This window comes from Leopardus geoffroyi, chromosome A1, assembly GCF_018350155.1.
Source record: "Leopardus geoffroyi isolate Oge1 chromosome A1, O.geoffroyi_Oge1_pat1.0, whole genome shotgun sequence".
Taxonomy (NCBI): domain Eukaryota; kingdom Metazoa; phylum Chordata; class Mammalia; order Carnivora; family Felidae; genus Leopardus; species Leopardus geoffroyi.
The window spans coordinates 178,363,282-178,377,388 of NC_059326.1; the positions used below are offsets into that span (position 1 = coordinate 178,363,282).

A 14,107-nucleotide genomic window follows, 5' to 3' on the forward strand; every position below is an offset into this window, starting at 1 on the left:
CTAACCATTCTTTTGCTAGAGAACAAAACCGTGGGTCTTCCCAGCTGAGAATTTCCACGTGCCGGTTTGAGTTTCCTTGTGGAAACAGAAATGGCGTCTCGTGCATCCTGCCAACTTTGCCAATTTTGTTCTGAATAAATGTAGTTCCTGATCGCTGCAGTTTCTGTTTCATAGAGGAAGGCTTTATTAATTATAAGAAAGAGGGAATATAAGGAATTAAGTGATTATAGTAAACACAGAGAGGGAGAGAAGTAGAGAGACGAACAAAGAAGGGTTAATACTGTCGCAGGATTCTTTACCTCAAAACCTGGGGTTCATGTCTCCGCACTTCCAAGAATGAAGAGGTGGACACAGAAAAGAATGAGCAGCAGACAAAAGTTTATTAGAGTAGAAGATCAGAAAGTAAGAATAGTATTGATGGGGTTTTGGAGTGGTGGGGGATCGGAGCTGATGGCCAAGAAAGAATTCTTGAAGACATCTTTGGTGCACAAAAGGTGACTTTATTAAAGCATGGGGACAGGACCGGTGGGCAGAAAGAGCTGCATTAGGGTTGTGAAGAGTGACTGGTTTTACACTATGGAGTTGGGGGAGGTAAAGTCAAGAGGAAGTTTCTTAAAGGAATTTCCATATGCTAAAGACTCACAGATTACTGGAGGCCTAGCTATTGTCAAGCTAAGGTTGTTATTCCTGTCTAGCAAAGCATTAACATTAAGACAGTAGGGAGTTCCTGGACATCAGGCTATTGATAAGATTGTCTTTTTCTTGTAATTGTACTAAGATATTTGTAAACTGATGGAGACGCTATCAGTTTAATCACTTGTTTTCTGTTTTCCTTTGTTCTTGGGCAGCCAGGAGTGCCTGAGGAATAGCACACATCCCACCTTGAGTGGGGGGTGTGCCAGCTTGGGCCTGGCCCTCAGCTTGCCTTGTGCTTCCCTCATCAGTATGAAAGCTCTCTTTGCTGAGAGGGGGCATTCGAAGGTGAATGCCTGAGACAATAGACAAGGGTCTTTGTTTTATAAAGTTCTGCTGACCCGCTTTGTTCCTTCTCAAGTTCTAGCCTTACTGGCCGGATAACTCTAGGTGCTGGGTTGTCCGTTCCTGATTGGCTCCACTCCATTGTGTGAGGAGTCAGACTATGGTCACATTGTCCCTCACATGATGTAAGTTTTATGGTTTACTTATTTTAGTTAGGTATTTTGATGGTCAAATTCCTGAGAGGAACCTGAGGGGAGTAGGTGGTGTTTTACATTCTTAAGAGGAGCCCTATGCCTGAGAGGATTTGCTGTGGTCAGAGCTCCCAGCATTGTTCCAAAATATGTGTTTTTCTCACCCAGGGGCCTCAGGTTCTAACTTTTCCCTCTCTGCCTATTTTAACCTATCTTTTCCCTATCATATTCCCCCTCTGAACACGTGACTCCTAACTGCCATTAGGAACTGGGACGACGACCAATCTTAACTGCTTCCTGCTGAAGGGGGGCGATGACAGGGGAAGGGCAGTCAGGGCAGGTTCAGAGGTCAATCCAGATGTCTAAGATAATGGGAGGGTGTTTGGAACCTCTGGGCTAGCAAAATTTCTTGGATGTCTTATTTTTCTGGCATATGCGACAGCATCTACAAATGACATATAAAAAGACTATCAGACCAACAAGCATCAACATTCCAAATGCAATGCCTCCTAGGGAAGAAGCCACACCATGGGAAAGAAAGATGCATTGTAGCCACCCAAAATATCTCTGGCATGTCTGGTCATATTGTTTTATGAATTTATCAATAGTTTTTCCTCCCTCTTCCATATTTGTTTCGATCTCGTGATATTGTTGATTAGAATAATTAAGCACCCGAATTAGTTCATGGCCCTCAATCCTCAATTCCTCCTTTGGCCATCCAGGTTCCATAGGAACAACTCCATGAGGCATATTTAATTCTATTTCAAGGAAAGATTGATCTTTGATATCCAGATTACTGTAAGTCTTGTTACTCTTTTGTAAATGTATTCGACCAACGGTTCCAGTGTTGCACCATACTCCAGTATGATTTAGTACATGATACATATGCTGACAGGTAAAGCTCTCTGTGTCAGCTATTTCCCCTTGTTTACCTTCCCAGCAAAACTTCCCTCTACCCATGTACCAAATGCTATTGGTTGTTGGGGTAGAGACGAGGGGCCAGACCTGAGTGAAATCAGGGTTCCATTTTTGTTGAGGGCACAGCCAGATTTTATTTCTCTCTTCACAGTTTGAAAGAGATATGGCAGCCCAAGCTGACTCATTTGGCATTACAGCCCATCGACTCCCCACTGGCAAAATCCTTGTCTGATTTAATATAGTCCCTATGCCTGCAAGCTGAACTATTGGATATGAATTAGCATGGTCCATCCGGGGCACATGTGCCTTTAAGAAGCAACGCCTCAAGTTACAGCTCCCATTAATAATCTTCCATAACTTGGGGCTTCCATACATAGGCCATAATTTTTGAGTTTCCACTTCAGCATTCATTAGAGTAGGCCATCGTCTCATAGCCACCTCAGATTCCATCTGATTTAACATGGTGAGCAATCCTTTCTGGGTTAGAATACATGCCCTTTCCCAGGTTTGAGTTTGGAAATGTCTTTGTAGGGTTTCTCTGGTCTTACTTATCCACCTTACTATGGCCTCATTTTCTTTTAAAAGAACTTCCCATCCTTTACCTTCTTCTTGAAACAAAGTTCCTTCAACATGCCCTATTTTTGATAAGGAATCCTTTTCTAAATTGTGTTGTTCTTCATTGGCAGCAAATTCTGCCTGCCCCAATATACGTAATCCTGTTCCTAGCCCTCCTATAAGGTCTTTTTTCGTTATCTTTTTGTTTTCTGGCCAGTGTTGTTGTATCCACCATAGGTGTTGTTTCCGTTGTAAATCTAAGGAGTGGGAACAATTGCGATAGTAAGTATCAACCCAAAACCTCTGGGTGTCCCAAGTTAGACTTAACAAAATCCAGGAGACTCCCAGGTAGGCGGTGGTTTGGGTTTTCCACAAAGGTTCCCAAAGCCTTCCGGGTCTAACTGTGATGTTTTCCGTAGGCACTTGGGTCCACCATTGGACCTTTAAGAATAATGTGTTATTAGCCTTCCAGCCGCATTGGCAGGGCAGGAGACTATTGGGACAAGCAGTACTATGGCATGTCACACATCCAGCCGCAATATCTCGGTCTTCATAACCTGGGACCTTTTTAATTTCTTTATCATCTATATCTATGGCAATACAATGTATCTTTTTATTTGAGTTATATAATTCCCTTCCAGTTTCATTATTGGGCAAAATTTCAGCCCAATATTTATGACTTTGGTTTAATTTTATAAATAAGTAACCTGAAAAAGGCTGGCCCTTAGGTAAATTAAGGGTATGGCTATTATCCCAATGCCAAATTGTAAAATTGCCATATTCCAAGTCATATTTTATAACACGGTCTCCCTCTATAAAAGTTAGGTTAGCTGCCTCAACCAAAGGGGCCCCATCATTCAACCCTAATAGTGGTGGGGTCGGTGGAATACAAACAGGATGTGTTTCTGAACCCCATAGGCATATTATTATTATTTTCCAATATATTGCATTACTTATCTTCATTCTGGGGTGTCCTTTTTTTGAAGATCAATATAAGGCTTTCTCCTGCTTCACAAGTCTACTCGGGCTCTGTGTTGTCCTGTTCTGATGGAAGAAACCACAGCTTAACTCCAGAGTGAACAATCCAGGATAGCAGTAGGAGTTGCCAAGATTACCATATGTGGCCCCTTCCACACTGGTTCTAGAGATGGGGACAAAGAAAGAAGGGTTTTCATGAATACTTGATTTCCTGGATTATATAGAGGAGACTGGTCATCCTGGAGTTGACATGCAGATAATTCCTGAAGAATCTGTTGGAATTTAGCCAAAGGAATTACATAGTTCATCAAATAAAATACTTCTTTATCGGCCAGCAAGTCATTAACAAGAAAAGGTCTTCCATAAAGAACTTCAAAAAGGCTTAGGCTTTTTTGTAGGGGTATTTCTAATCTGAAGCAAAGCAATAGGAAATAGAATATCCAGTTCTTAATTGTTTCTTGGGCCAGTTTTCTAAGATGCTTTCATTGGTCTTTTCTACCTTCCCCAAGAACTGTGGCCTCCAGGCACAGTGCAGATGATAATCGATACCCAGAGCCCTAGATACCCCCTCAGTTACCAAGGATTTAAGGAGGGACCATTATGGCTTTGAAGGGATCTAGGGAGTCCAAACAGGAATAATTTCATTTATTAGTGCCTGAACCGCCTCTGAGGCTTTTTCAGTCCTGCAAGGAAAGGCTTTGACCCAATGTGTATGTGTGAAGGTATCTACCCATACCAAAAGATATTTATATCCTTGTGTTTTTGGCATATGTGTGAAATCTATTTGCCAATCCTCCCCGGGATCATTTCCAATTCTTAGAAACCCTATTGGAGCCTGCGGGAGAAAGGGGGTTATTTCTTTGGCAGATTTTGCAGGTTTAATAATATATTCAATAGTCTTACCTAAATTCCTTCCTGTAAAAACTTTTTGAGCCATTTGTAGGGTTTCATCCCTACCTAGATGGAAGGTATAGTGTAGAGTTTCTAAAACCTTCCACTGGTTGGTGGCCGGTAAATGAAGTCTGCCGTCATCTGCCTGTAACCACCCTGTAGGCTGGGGAGTGTAACCCTGTTCTGATGCCTGTTGTTTTCCTTCCGTCGAGTAGTGGGGCTTTTCTTGAGTTGTAGAACCATCCCAGACAAGGGAGGCAACAGTGGGGCTAACTTGAGATCTGGCTGCCAATTTTGCTGTGTCATCAGCCAGCGTGTTTCCCCCTGATAGCTCATCCATTCCTTTTTGGTGTCCTTTACAATGTATTACTGCTACCTCTAAGGGCTGGTGAACAGCCTATAAAAGTCTGGTAATTTCCTGGTGATACTTGATAGGAGGCCCTGAAGCTGTTAAAAAATGTCTTTCCTTCCTTGACATACCAATGGCATGTAACACTAAGGAGGCATACTTAGAGTCAGTATAAATGTTAACTCTCTTATCTTTGTTCAACTCTAGGGCTGTAATAAGAGCAACTAATTTGGCCAGCTGAGCACTCGTTTCTGATGGCAGGGCATCACTTACCAGAGTTTTATGAAGAGTCACCACTACATACCCAGCTTTTCTGGAGCCTTGCTCAACAAAAGAACTCCCATCTGTGTATAGGGTCCATTCTTGGTTTTCTATAGGAGTTTCCCTTCAGTTGTCTCAGGCAGCATAAGTTTGGGGTATGATTTGTTGTATTAGCTCCATACCTTCCTCTGGCAGGAAGGCTGCTGGGTTCAGAGAGGAGTAGGTCTTTATATGCACAGCAGGCCCCTCCAGCAGGAGTGCCTGATACCATAGAAGGCAGCTATCTATGAGCTGATGGCTGCTGTCCACCTATTATCCATCCCTGGATATTATGTGGGGCATAGACGGTAAGGTCTTGCCCAAGGGTTAGTTTTGTAGTTTCAGGAATTAAGAGGACAACAGCTACGGCGGCTGTGAGACATACAGACCAGCCACAAGCTACCAGATCAAGTTCTTTGCTAAGACACCCCACTGGTTGCTGTACTGGGCCTCCTTTCTGGGTCAAAATGCCCAAAGTTACCCCCTTTCTCTCTGTAACATATAAATTATAAGAATTTCCAATGGGAAGGCTCAAGGTTGGGGGTGCCCAACAAAGCCAGCTTAAGTTTTCTAACTAAAAGCTTGTTTTGACTCAGTGTTCTATACCAGCAAGTGAATATTTACTGCCTGTGTGTTCTTGATTAGTTGGTAAGGAGTGAGCTATCTCTCCATATCCTGGTATCCATAAGCGGCAATAACCGGTAATCCTTAAAACCCTCTCAGTTGTCTAAGAGTTTTCAGAAGGGAGTATGAGACAATAGACTGAATTCTGTCTTAACTTAGTCTTCTCGTGCTTTACAAAAGGATCAATCCTAGATATTTAATAGAGGTCTCATACAGTTGGGGCTTTTGTTGGGAGACTTTATAGCCTCTTTCTGCTAGAAAATTTAAGAGGGCCTTGGTACCGGCCTGTATACTTGGTTCAGAAAGGGCACAAAGCAAGAGATCATTCACATATTGCAGCGAAGTGTAATAATCAGATGAAAATTCCAAAAGATCACATGTTAAGGCCTGTCCAAATAGACGTGGACTATTTAGAAAGCCCTGAGGCAACACTGTCCAAGTTAATCGTGAAGCCGGATTGATAGGATCCTCGAAGGCAAACAAGAATTGAGAATCAGGATGTATTGGACTACAGAAGAAAGCATCTTTTAAATCTAAGACTGTAAACCATTTCATAGCTGGTGGAATCTGGGCCAACAAGGTATAGAGGTTTGGAACCATGCAGACGGGGGCTGATGGGGACCACTGCTTCATTAATGATGGGTAGATCTTGCATTAGCCTCCATTCCCCATTAGGCTGTTCCTAATATTGGAGTATTACAGGGGCTGTTACATTTCTTTAAAAGTCTCTGTTTGTTTAGGGTTTCTATAATTTTTATTAGCCCCCTTTCAGCATCTGTTTGAGAGGATACTGCTTCCGGCATGGAAAAGAAGTGGGATCCTTAAGGTGTGTTTGGACAGGTATTGTGGTTAAGGCTTGGCCTGCTTCTCCTTGTATAGCCCATACTCATGAGTCAATATCAACTTCCATCAGCTGTTTATCTTGCCTGGATCCAGTAGCAGTATAGTCCCTAATTCAGTCATAATGTCCCTTCCTAGCAAGGGAGGAGGCTCTCTGGCATTATCAAAAAAGAATGTGAAAAAATCAAGTCTCCCCAGAGTGGCTAAAATGAACAGCTCAGGAGACTACAGATGGTGGCGAGGATGTGGAGAAACGGGAACCCTCTTGCACTGTTGGTGGGAATGCAAACTGGTGCAGCTGCTCTGGAAAACAGTGTGGAGGTTCCTCAAAAAACTAAAAATAGAGCTACCCTATGACCCAGCAATAGCACTACTAGGAATTTGTCCGAGGGATACGGGAGTGCTGGTGCACAGGGGCACATGTACCCCAATGTTTATAGCAGCACTTTCAACAATTGCCAAATTATGGAAAGAGCCTAAATGTCCATCAACTGACGAATGGATAAAGATGTGGTTTATATACACAATGGAATACTACTTGGCAATGAGAAAGAATGAAATCATGCCATTTGTAGCAACGTGGATGGAACTGGAGAGTGTTATGCTAAGTGAAATAAGTCAGTGAGAGAAGGACAGATATCATATGTTTTCACTCCTATGTGGATCTTGAGAAACTTAACAGAAGACCATGGGGGAGGGGAAGAGGGAAAAATAGTCACAAACAGAGAGGGAGGAAGGCAAACCACAGGAGACTTAAATACAGAGAACTGAGGGTGGGTGGGGGGTGGGGAAGAGGGGAAAGTGGGTGATGGGCATTGAGGAGGGCACTTGTTGGGATGAGCACTGGGTGTTGATGTAAGTCAATTTGACATAAATTATATTAAAAAAAATCAAGTCTCCCCGTATGTACCCCAGTGGCTGAGAGAAAAATTTAGTCATAAGGTTTCCAGAGACATATCTAATCATCACACTGTGTTTGGATAGTTGGCCAGTTTTGGAAAGAAGGACAGAAAAGGTGGCTCCAGTGTCAAGAAAGAAATCAACCGGTTTCCCTTCTTTTTCCAGAGTTATCCGAGGCTCTGGGTTTCTGATAGGTAGCTGGTTTGGGGGGAGCCACCCTAAAGAGCCCCCACTCCCTCAGTCCCTTTCAGGGACATTGGTTATCTGAGCCCTCACGGATTGAGGTCCCTGGGGGCATTCAGATCTCCAGTGATTGTCTCCATACAAGGGGCAGAGCTGACAGGGATTCAACTTTGGTTGTCCAGAGCCCTGAACGGCCACATAAATGGCACTTGGTGCCAGGACCTTGAGAAGTCTGGTCTGACATAGTACCTAAGGCTGCAACTAAGGCCTCAGATTTTTTCTTAAGCCTCCTTTCCTGTTCCATATTCTCCTCTTGATCTTGGTTGTAATATATCCAATTGGCAGTTCTTAAGAGCTCCTCCAGGGTCCCTTCTGGGCCAACAGCCAATTTTTGCAGCTTCCTTCAAATGTCGGGGACTGATTGAGTGACAAATTTGTCCTTTAGAATCATCTCAGCCTCAGAGGTATTAGGGGAGATAGCCATCTATTTAATGAGAGCTTTTCTTAACCTTTCCAGGGAGGCCACCAGGTTTTAATCCTGTGTAAAATAGTGGCTAATTTAGGGTAATTTAAGGGGTTACCCTTTGTTCTTTTTAATCCTTCCCAAATGCAGGCTTGGAAATGGCAGTGACACCATTCCCCAATGGGATTATCATAGTCCCAATTAGGATCTTGGGATGGGACTGCCTGAACTCCAGTAGTTCAGGTTCCCTATATAGGACCTCCAGTCCCATGATAATTAATGAGTTGCTCATCCCCATATCTCTCAGCTGCTGCCAGAAACCCATGTTTCTCTCTTTCATTATGAGTCTGATTCCACAGAAGCATTATATCTTTCCAGGTTTATTCAGAAACATACATAATATTCTGAAAAGCCTCTATATACTTACCTGGATCATCAGAAAACTTATGTAGTATCCCCTTTTATCTGTCTTAAATTTTGTAATGAAAAAGGTACTTGTATCTTATCATAGTGGTGCCTCCCTGAGTCCCTCCTTCTGGCACTCCAGCTTCTCGTAGAGGAAACATGCCTGTTACATTACGGGGATGGCCTGGGTAAAGTGGGCAGCAGGGAGCAGAAGTGCATGTTTTTAAGTCTGGATATATAGATCGAGGACCTGAGGAGGAGGAGGTGGGGGTGGAAGGCTTCCCTTCCTCCATCTCTAGGTCTGCTTTGGGTACTGGCAAGGTGCCCTTGATTATTTCCCCTCCTGATTGCTGGACTTTGGAAAGGGTTGCCAGTAAGTCAGGATTAACCTTACATTGCTTGCACATATCTCTATTTTTTCTTAAGGCCCAAAAACACTGAACATAGGAGAATTCTCCCTATTTCCCCTCACGTTTGCACAAGTCCAATTGTAAGATAGTATTATATTGATATTTCCCTCCGGCGGCCAGGTTTCCACCTCCAATTTGTATTGGGGCCGAGCCCCAGTGCAAAAGAAGATGAGTCGCTTTTTCTTCAGGATTTGTGGATCAAAATCATTCTAACTTTTCAGAATGCATCCCAAAGGAGTATTGACCTTGGTTGGAGAATTACCCATCTATAGGAAAAAGGGGAAAAGGCATCCCTTATGTCAGTTTCCTACAGCTGGCCAGGAGAAACCTCATCTCCTGACCCCAATTGGCCAAGAGAAACCTCATCTCCTGGCCCTGCATTTTGGCTGGCTATGCGACTGGCAGCCAAAAGCCCTGTCAGTCTCACAAGGTGCTGGATTGGTCGCTCTTACTCAGGTTTGACCCTACCTCCAAGAGCTGACCTTGTCTTCCCCACTTTCTCCTACCCCTCTGTTTCTGGCCTGTGGGACTTTGGGGGTATCGACTGAGACCAAGTAAGACCCCCCTGGTTGTAAAAGGTAGCACTAATTTTATTTTGGCCCAATGGTAATTTACGTTTTGATCATAATAAAACTGTTCCTCTTTATCTTTCAAAAGGCTGGCGAAAACTATTTTTTGTAAGGATAAAATCAGCCATTGAGGGGAGCTAGAAGAGCCAAAGTTGGGGGCTAGTCTCCTGCCTTTTTCAGCAATGCCCACATAAATATGTTCCAGCCATGTGGGTATCCATTTTAAAGTATCTAGGTTGAGGGCATCTGGGTAGCTCAGTCGGTCAAGCACCTGACTCTTGATTTCAGCTCAGGTCATGATCTCACAGTTTGTGACTTCAAGCCCCACATCGGGTTCCATGTTGACAGTGCAGAGCCTGCTTGGGATTCTCTCTCTCCCCCCCTCTCTCTCTGCCCCTCCCCCACACACTTTCTTTCTCTGACTAAATAAATAAAAAAGTTTAAAAAAATATCTAGATTGGTACAAGTCACATACACTGGGCTAAGTGTAGCACAATGGCTCCCGTGTACCCAGTAAAAGCCCTTCAGATGCCATAGTCCTCTGTCCTTCATATGGCACAGACACCCGTTCCTCCACCTGGCAGAAACAACACAAATGTGGAGCATCTGGAGGTCAGCAGCGAGGACATCACTGTTGTTTTCCTAGGCTTTGGATCAAAGGAGGGGCGATTTCAACCAGGGCTTGAGCAAAACAACTCAAAAGGGAGTGCTCTCCTGCCCTTTTGGTTAAAATCACAGTTCTTCCCATTTTTCTTTTCCAAGACCATGAAGAACAAGAAGGGGTACTGTATATTCTCTTCTATATTTCCATCAAACACACAGTGAATCCAGCATCCCGCAATTGATGCTAAAACACAAATTAGAGCCAGAAAGAGAAGAATTCCTCCAATTACCCAAATGGGTGGTCAGGGATCAGGTTCTACCGACAGCCTTCAGGCATCCATCGGAGAGTGGACTTGGTCAGGACCCTTCAGTTGCTGTTTGGCCTCCCCTGAGTCTGTGCATCTAGGGGTCATTCTTGAAAGAAATAACCACACGTTCCCAACTATGCTGGGGGATCAGCTGGGAGGAGACCCAAGGAGCCTGTCACCTGAGATTTGAGAATGGCAGCCATACTATTTGCTTTTATCTGGCTGACAGGTGCCCATTGTTTGGTTTAAGAGTTGTATTTAGGATAGAAAGAAAAGAGGGGGTGCCGGCTGTTCTCTACTTACAGTTAGAAGACGTTGATATCCCAGATGAGCCCCCAAAGTAATGTTGCAGGATTCTTTACCTCAATGCCCAGGGTTCGTTGTCTCACTGCTTTGAAGAATGAAGAGGTGGGCACAAAATGAGCAGCAGGCAAAAGTTTAGTAGAGTATAAGCTTAGAAAGTAAGAACAGTATGAAAGCTCTCTTTGCAGAGAGGGGGCATTGAAGGTGAATGCCCGAGACAATAGGCAAGGGTCTTTGTTTTAGAAGGTTCTGGTCAGCCCCCCTTCCCTTCCTGCTCTTCCTTCTCAGGTCCTACTCTTACTGGCTTGATCACTCCAGGGGCTGGGTTGTCCATTCCTGATAGGCTAGACTCCATTGCGTGAGGATCCTGACTAAGGTCATACTGTGCCTTGTATAACGTAAATTTTTATTGTTTACTTATTTTAGTTAGGTATTTTGATTGTCAAATTCCTGAGGGGAACCTAGAGGGAGTAGGTGGTGTCTGTTACATTCTTAAGAGGAACCTTATGTCTGAGGGGTGGTTTGCTGTGATCAGAGCTCCCAGCATTGTTCCAAAATATGTGTTTTTCCCCACCCAGGGACCTCGGGTTCTAACCTTTCCCTCTCTGCCTATTTTAACCTTTCTTTCCTTTATCATAATACATCAAATCGGGTACTCACAACATCCAGCCTCCTAGCTGGGGAAGCTCCGCGGTGAAGAGCCTGGTTGGAGTCCCGATTGAGGGTCCTGGGTGAAGCATCCTCCCCTCAGGTGAGGCTTCCAACTAACTATACCCGCCAGGGCAATATATACACTACCCATGTGTGATCTATGGTTAGTCATTAAGTTTGCCCCAGTGCAGTCTTGAGCAAGCTGGTTGTTTCTCTGTTTCTCTTATTATATTGCACAATCTTAGGAGCCTGGGTGTCTGCATATTTCTCTTCTCTCCCTGATCCACTCCAGGGGCCAGCCTGGTCTGGCTCAAGGAGGTGAGGCAAATTATTCCCTCTTGGCATCAGGAACAGAAGGGCCAATTCTGATCCCGAGGCCAGATGTGAAGCACAAGCCAAGTAAGCACCACCCTGCCCCATGATTGTGTGCGTGCAGCTCTGGGCAGAAATTCATGACAAGTCACACAGACAAGTTCTACACAGAACACTATCCCAGAGGATTGTTACAATACTAAATGAGGCACTGCCCAGAAGATGCTACGCATGTAGGAAGTGATTGAGAGAGGTGGTCCTCTCCTTTCACAGCATGCTCTGGATGCTCATTGGATAGTCCCCTTTCACAGCTCCTTCTTAATTATCCAAAATGATTTAATTCTGATATGCTCTGGAGGCCAAATTCCTTCTTCCCAGGACACTTTAGTCTTTTCCCTTAAGGCCTTCAACTAATTGGATAAGGCCCACCACATAATGGAAAATTATCTGCTTTACTCAAAGTTTACTGAATTAAATGTTAATCATATATACCAAATGCCTTCACAACAACAACTAGAATAGAATTTTACCATGGTACCATGGTCTAGCCAAGTTAACACATAAAATTAATCATCACAGTGAGCTAATATTTATCATGTAAGGACTTCTCTCCTTCATAGAGTCCATGATAATCGTCTTTCTCCAACTCTCCTCAGTCATATACCTATTCTGTGTTGGCATTACCAGTGAGAGGCTTTGGCCTCTTAGCCAGGGGAAGGAGTGGGGGGTTAGGAGACAGGATTGGATACTCTTAGTTCCTAGTCCCCTGCCACAAAATCCTTGCCCCTTGTCAGGCATTCTAGTCTGGATAAGGGGCCTTGACTGGGCTTTGGAGGAGTGCAGAAGGGATGGGACTGGACTTAGCAGCCTTCCTGGTATAGATGGGAGTGATGTGATGTAGCTGAAGAAACTTGGCTGGGAATGAACTGGCCAGAAGAAACAGCAGGGAAGGCAGGATGATGAGGCTTATTAATGCAAAGTACTTCTTGTGGGGGTCGGGGGTCTCAGAGTGGTAGATAGCCCATGAAAGGTGTTGGTGGCCCTGGGATACCAGACCAAAAAATTTTTAAGAGTTTTAAGTTGACATGGAATCAACTACACACATTTAAAGATTATAATTCAATATATTGGATGCACGTATGTACTCATGAAACCATCACACAATCAAGAAAGTAAACACATCCACCACTACCCAAAGTCTCTTCTTTGGTAATCTCTCTTACCCCTTGTCTCTGCACTGACCCTCCCCATCCCCAGGCAACCACTGATCTCCTTCCTGTCCCTATAGATTTGTTTGCATTTCCCAGAACTTTATATTAACGGAAACATACAGTATGGGCCTTTTTTTTTTTGTCTAGCTTCTGTCATCGGCATCATTATTGGGATTCATTCATGTTGTTCTATGTGTGTCAAGAATTCATTCTTCTTCTTTTTAAAAAATTTTTAAATGTTTACTTATTTTTGAGAGAGAGAGAGAGAGAGAGAGAGAGTGCACGAGTGGAGGAAGGCAGAGAGAGAGGGAGACACAGAATCCCAAGCAGGATCCAGGCTCTGAGCTGTCAGCCCAGAGCCTGACGTGGGGCTCGAACTCACAATCCATGAGATCGTGACCTGAGCCAAAGTTGGACACTTAACTGACTGAGCCACCCAGGCGCACCAAGAATTTATTCTTCTTTACAGCTGAGTTGTATTGCATTGTATGGATATACCACAGTTTGTTTATCCATTTACTTGTTGATGGACAGTTGACTAGCCTGATGTATCACCACCACTTGCTAGTGGGGAAATGTGATAATAGGATTTAGTGCGGAGGTTGCAAATTGGTGACCCCTGTGCCAAATGCAGCTCCTACACTTGTTTGGTTTGGTCTGTCTGCTGTCTTTTAAATATTGAACTAGTTAATACAAAAGTTGGGGGATTTCACATGCAAATCCAGATTTTCAACTTGGAGAATTGTCGGGTCTAATAACTGGGCCCCCATTCCAGCAATATGACAGCAATCTCTGGAGCTATGACAGATGGCCTCCTTTACACTGGGCATGTATTCTTTGGGTTGCCACTAAATTCTTTTATTCTCTTGGCTCCATAATCTCACTGAACCTGCAAGTTCCTGGCTTGCAGTTAAGTGCAACAGTCAGAAAGTCTTGGGTTCAAATTGCTCTGTCACTTATTAGCTATTTGATCATGGCCAAGTTAACCTCTCTGAGCTCCAGTTTCCTCATCAGTAAATGAGATTAATAACAGAACCAACCTCAGGGTAGTGAGACTTGAATACATGTGAATTATTTAGCATGCAATAAGTGCTCAGTAAATGATATTTAATATTCTTGTCATATTATGGTTGCAAAGTAGATGGCAGGGCAGTATAGTGGATAT

At 43.8% G+C, this 14,107-nt stretch overlaps 1 protein-coding gene across 2 annotated transcripts; it reads right to left on the reverse strand.

Moving 5' to 3' along the window:
• Positions 1–1,147: 1,147 nt before the first annotated feature.
• Positions 1,148–11,548, reverse strand: LOC123610794. Of its 2 annotated transcripts, none has more exons than XM_045501835.1 (3): positions 11,429–11,548; positions 10,769–10,856; positions 1,148–3,783 (listed from the first exon to the last, which is right to left on the reverse strand). In XM_045501835.1, the coding sequence occupies exon 3, from the start codon at positions 3,603–3,605 to the stop codon at positions 1,566–1,568; it is 2,040 nt and encodes a 679-aa protein (XP_045357791.1). In that variant the 5' UTR covers positions 3,606–3,783; positions 10,769–10,856; positions 11,429–11,548; the 3' UTR covers positions 1,148–1,565. The 2 variants fall into 2 exon arrangements, with proteins under 2 accessions (XP_045357791.1, XP_045357802.1); XM_045501846.1 differs by having other exon boundaries at positions 10,769–10,853; positions 11,429–11,538.
• Positions 11,549–14,107: the final 2,559 nt, after the last annotated feature.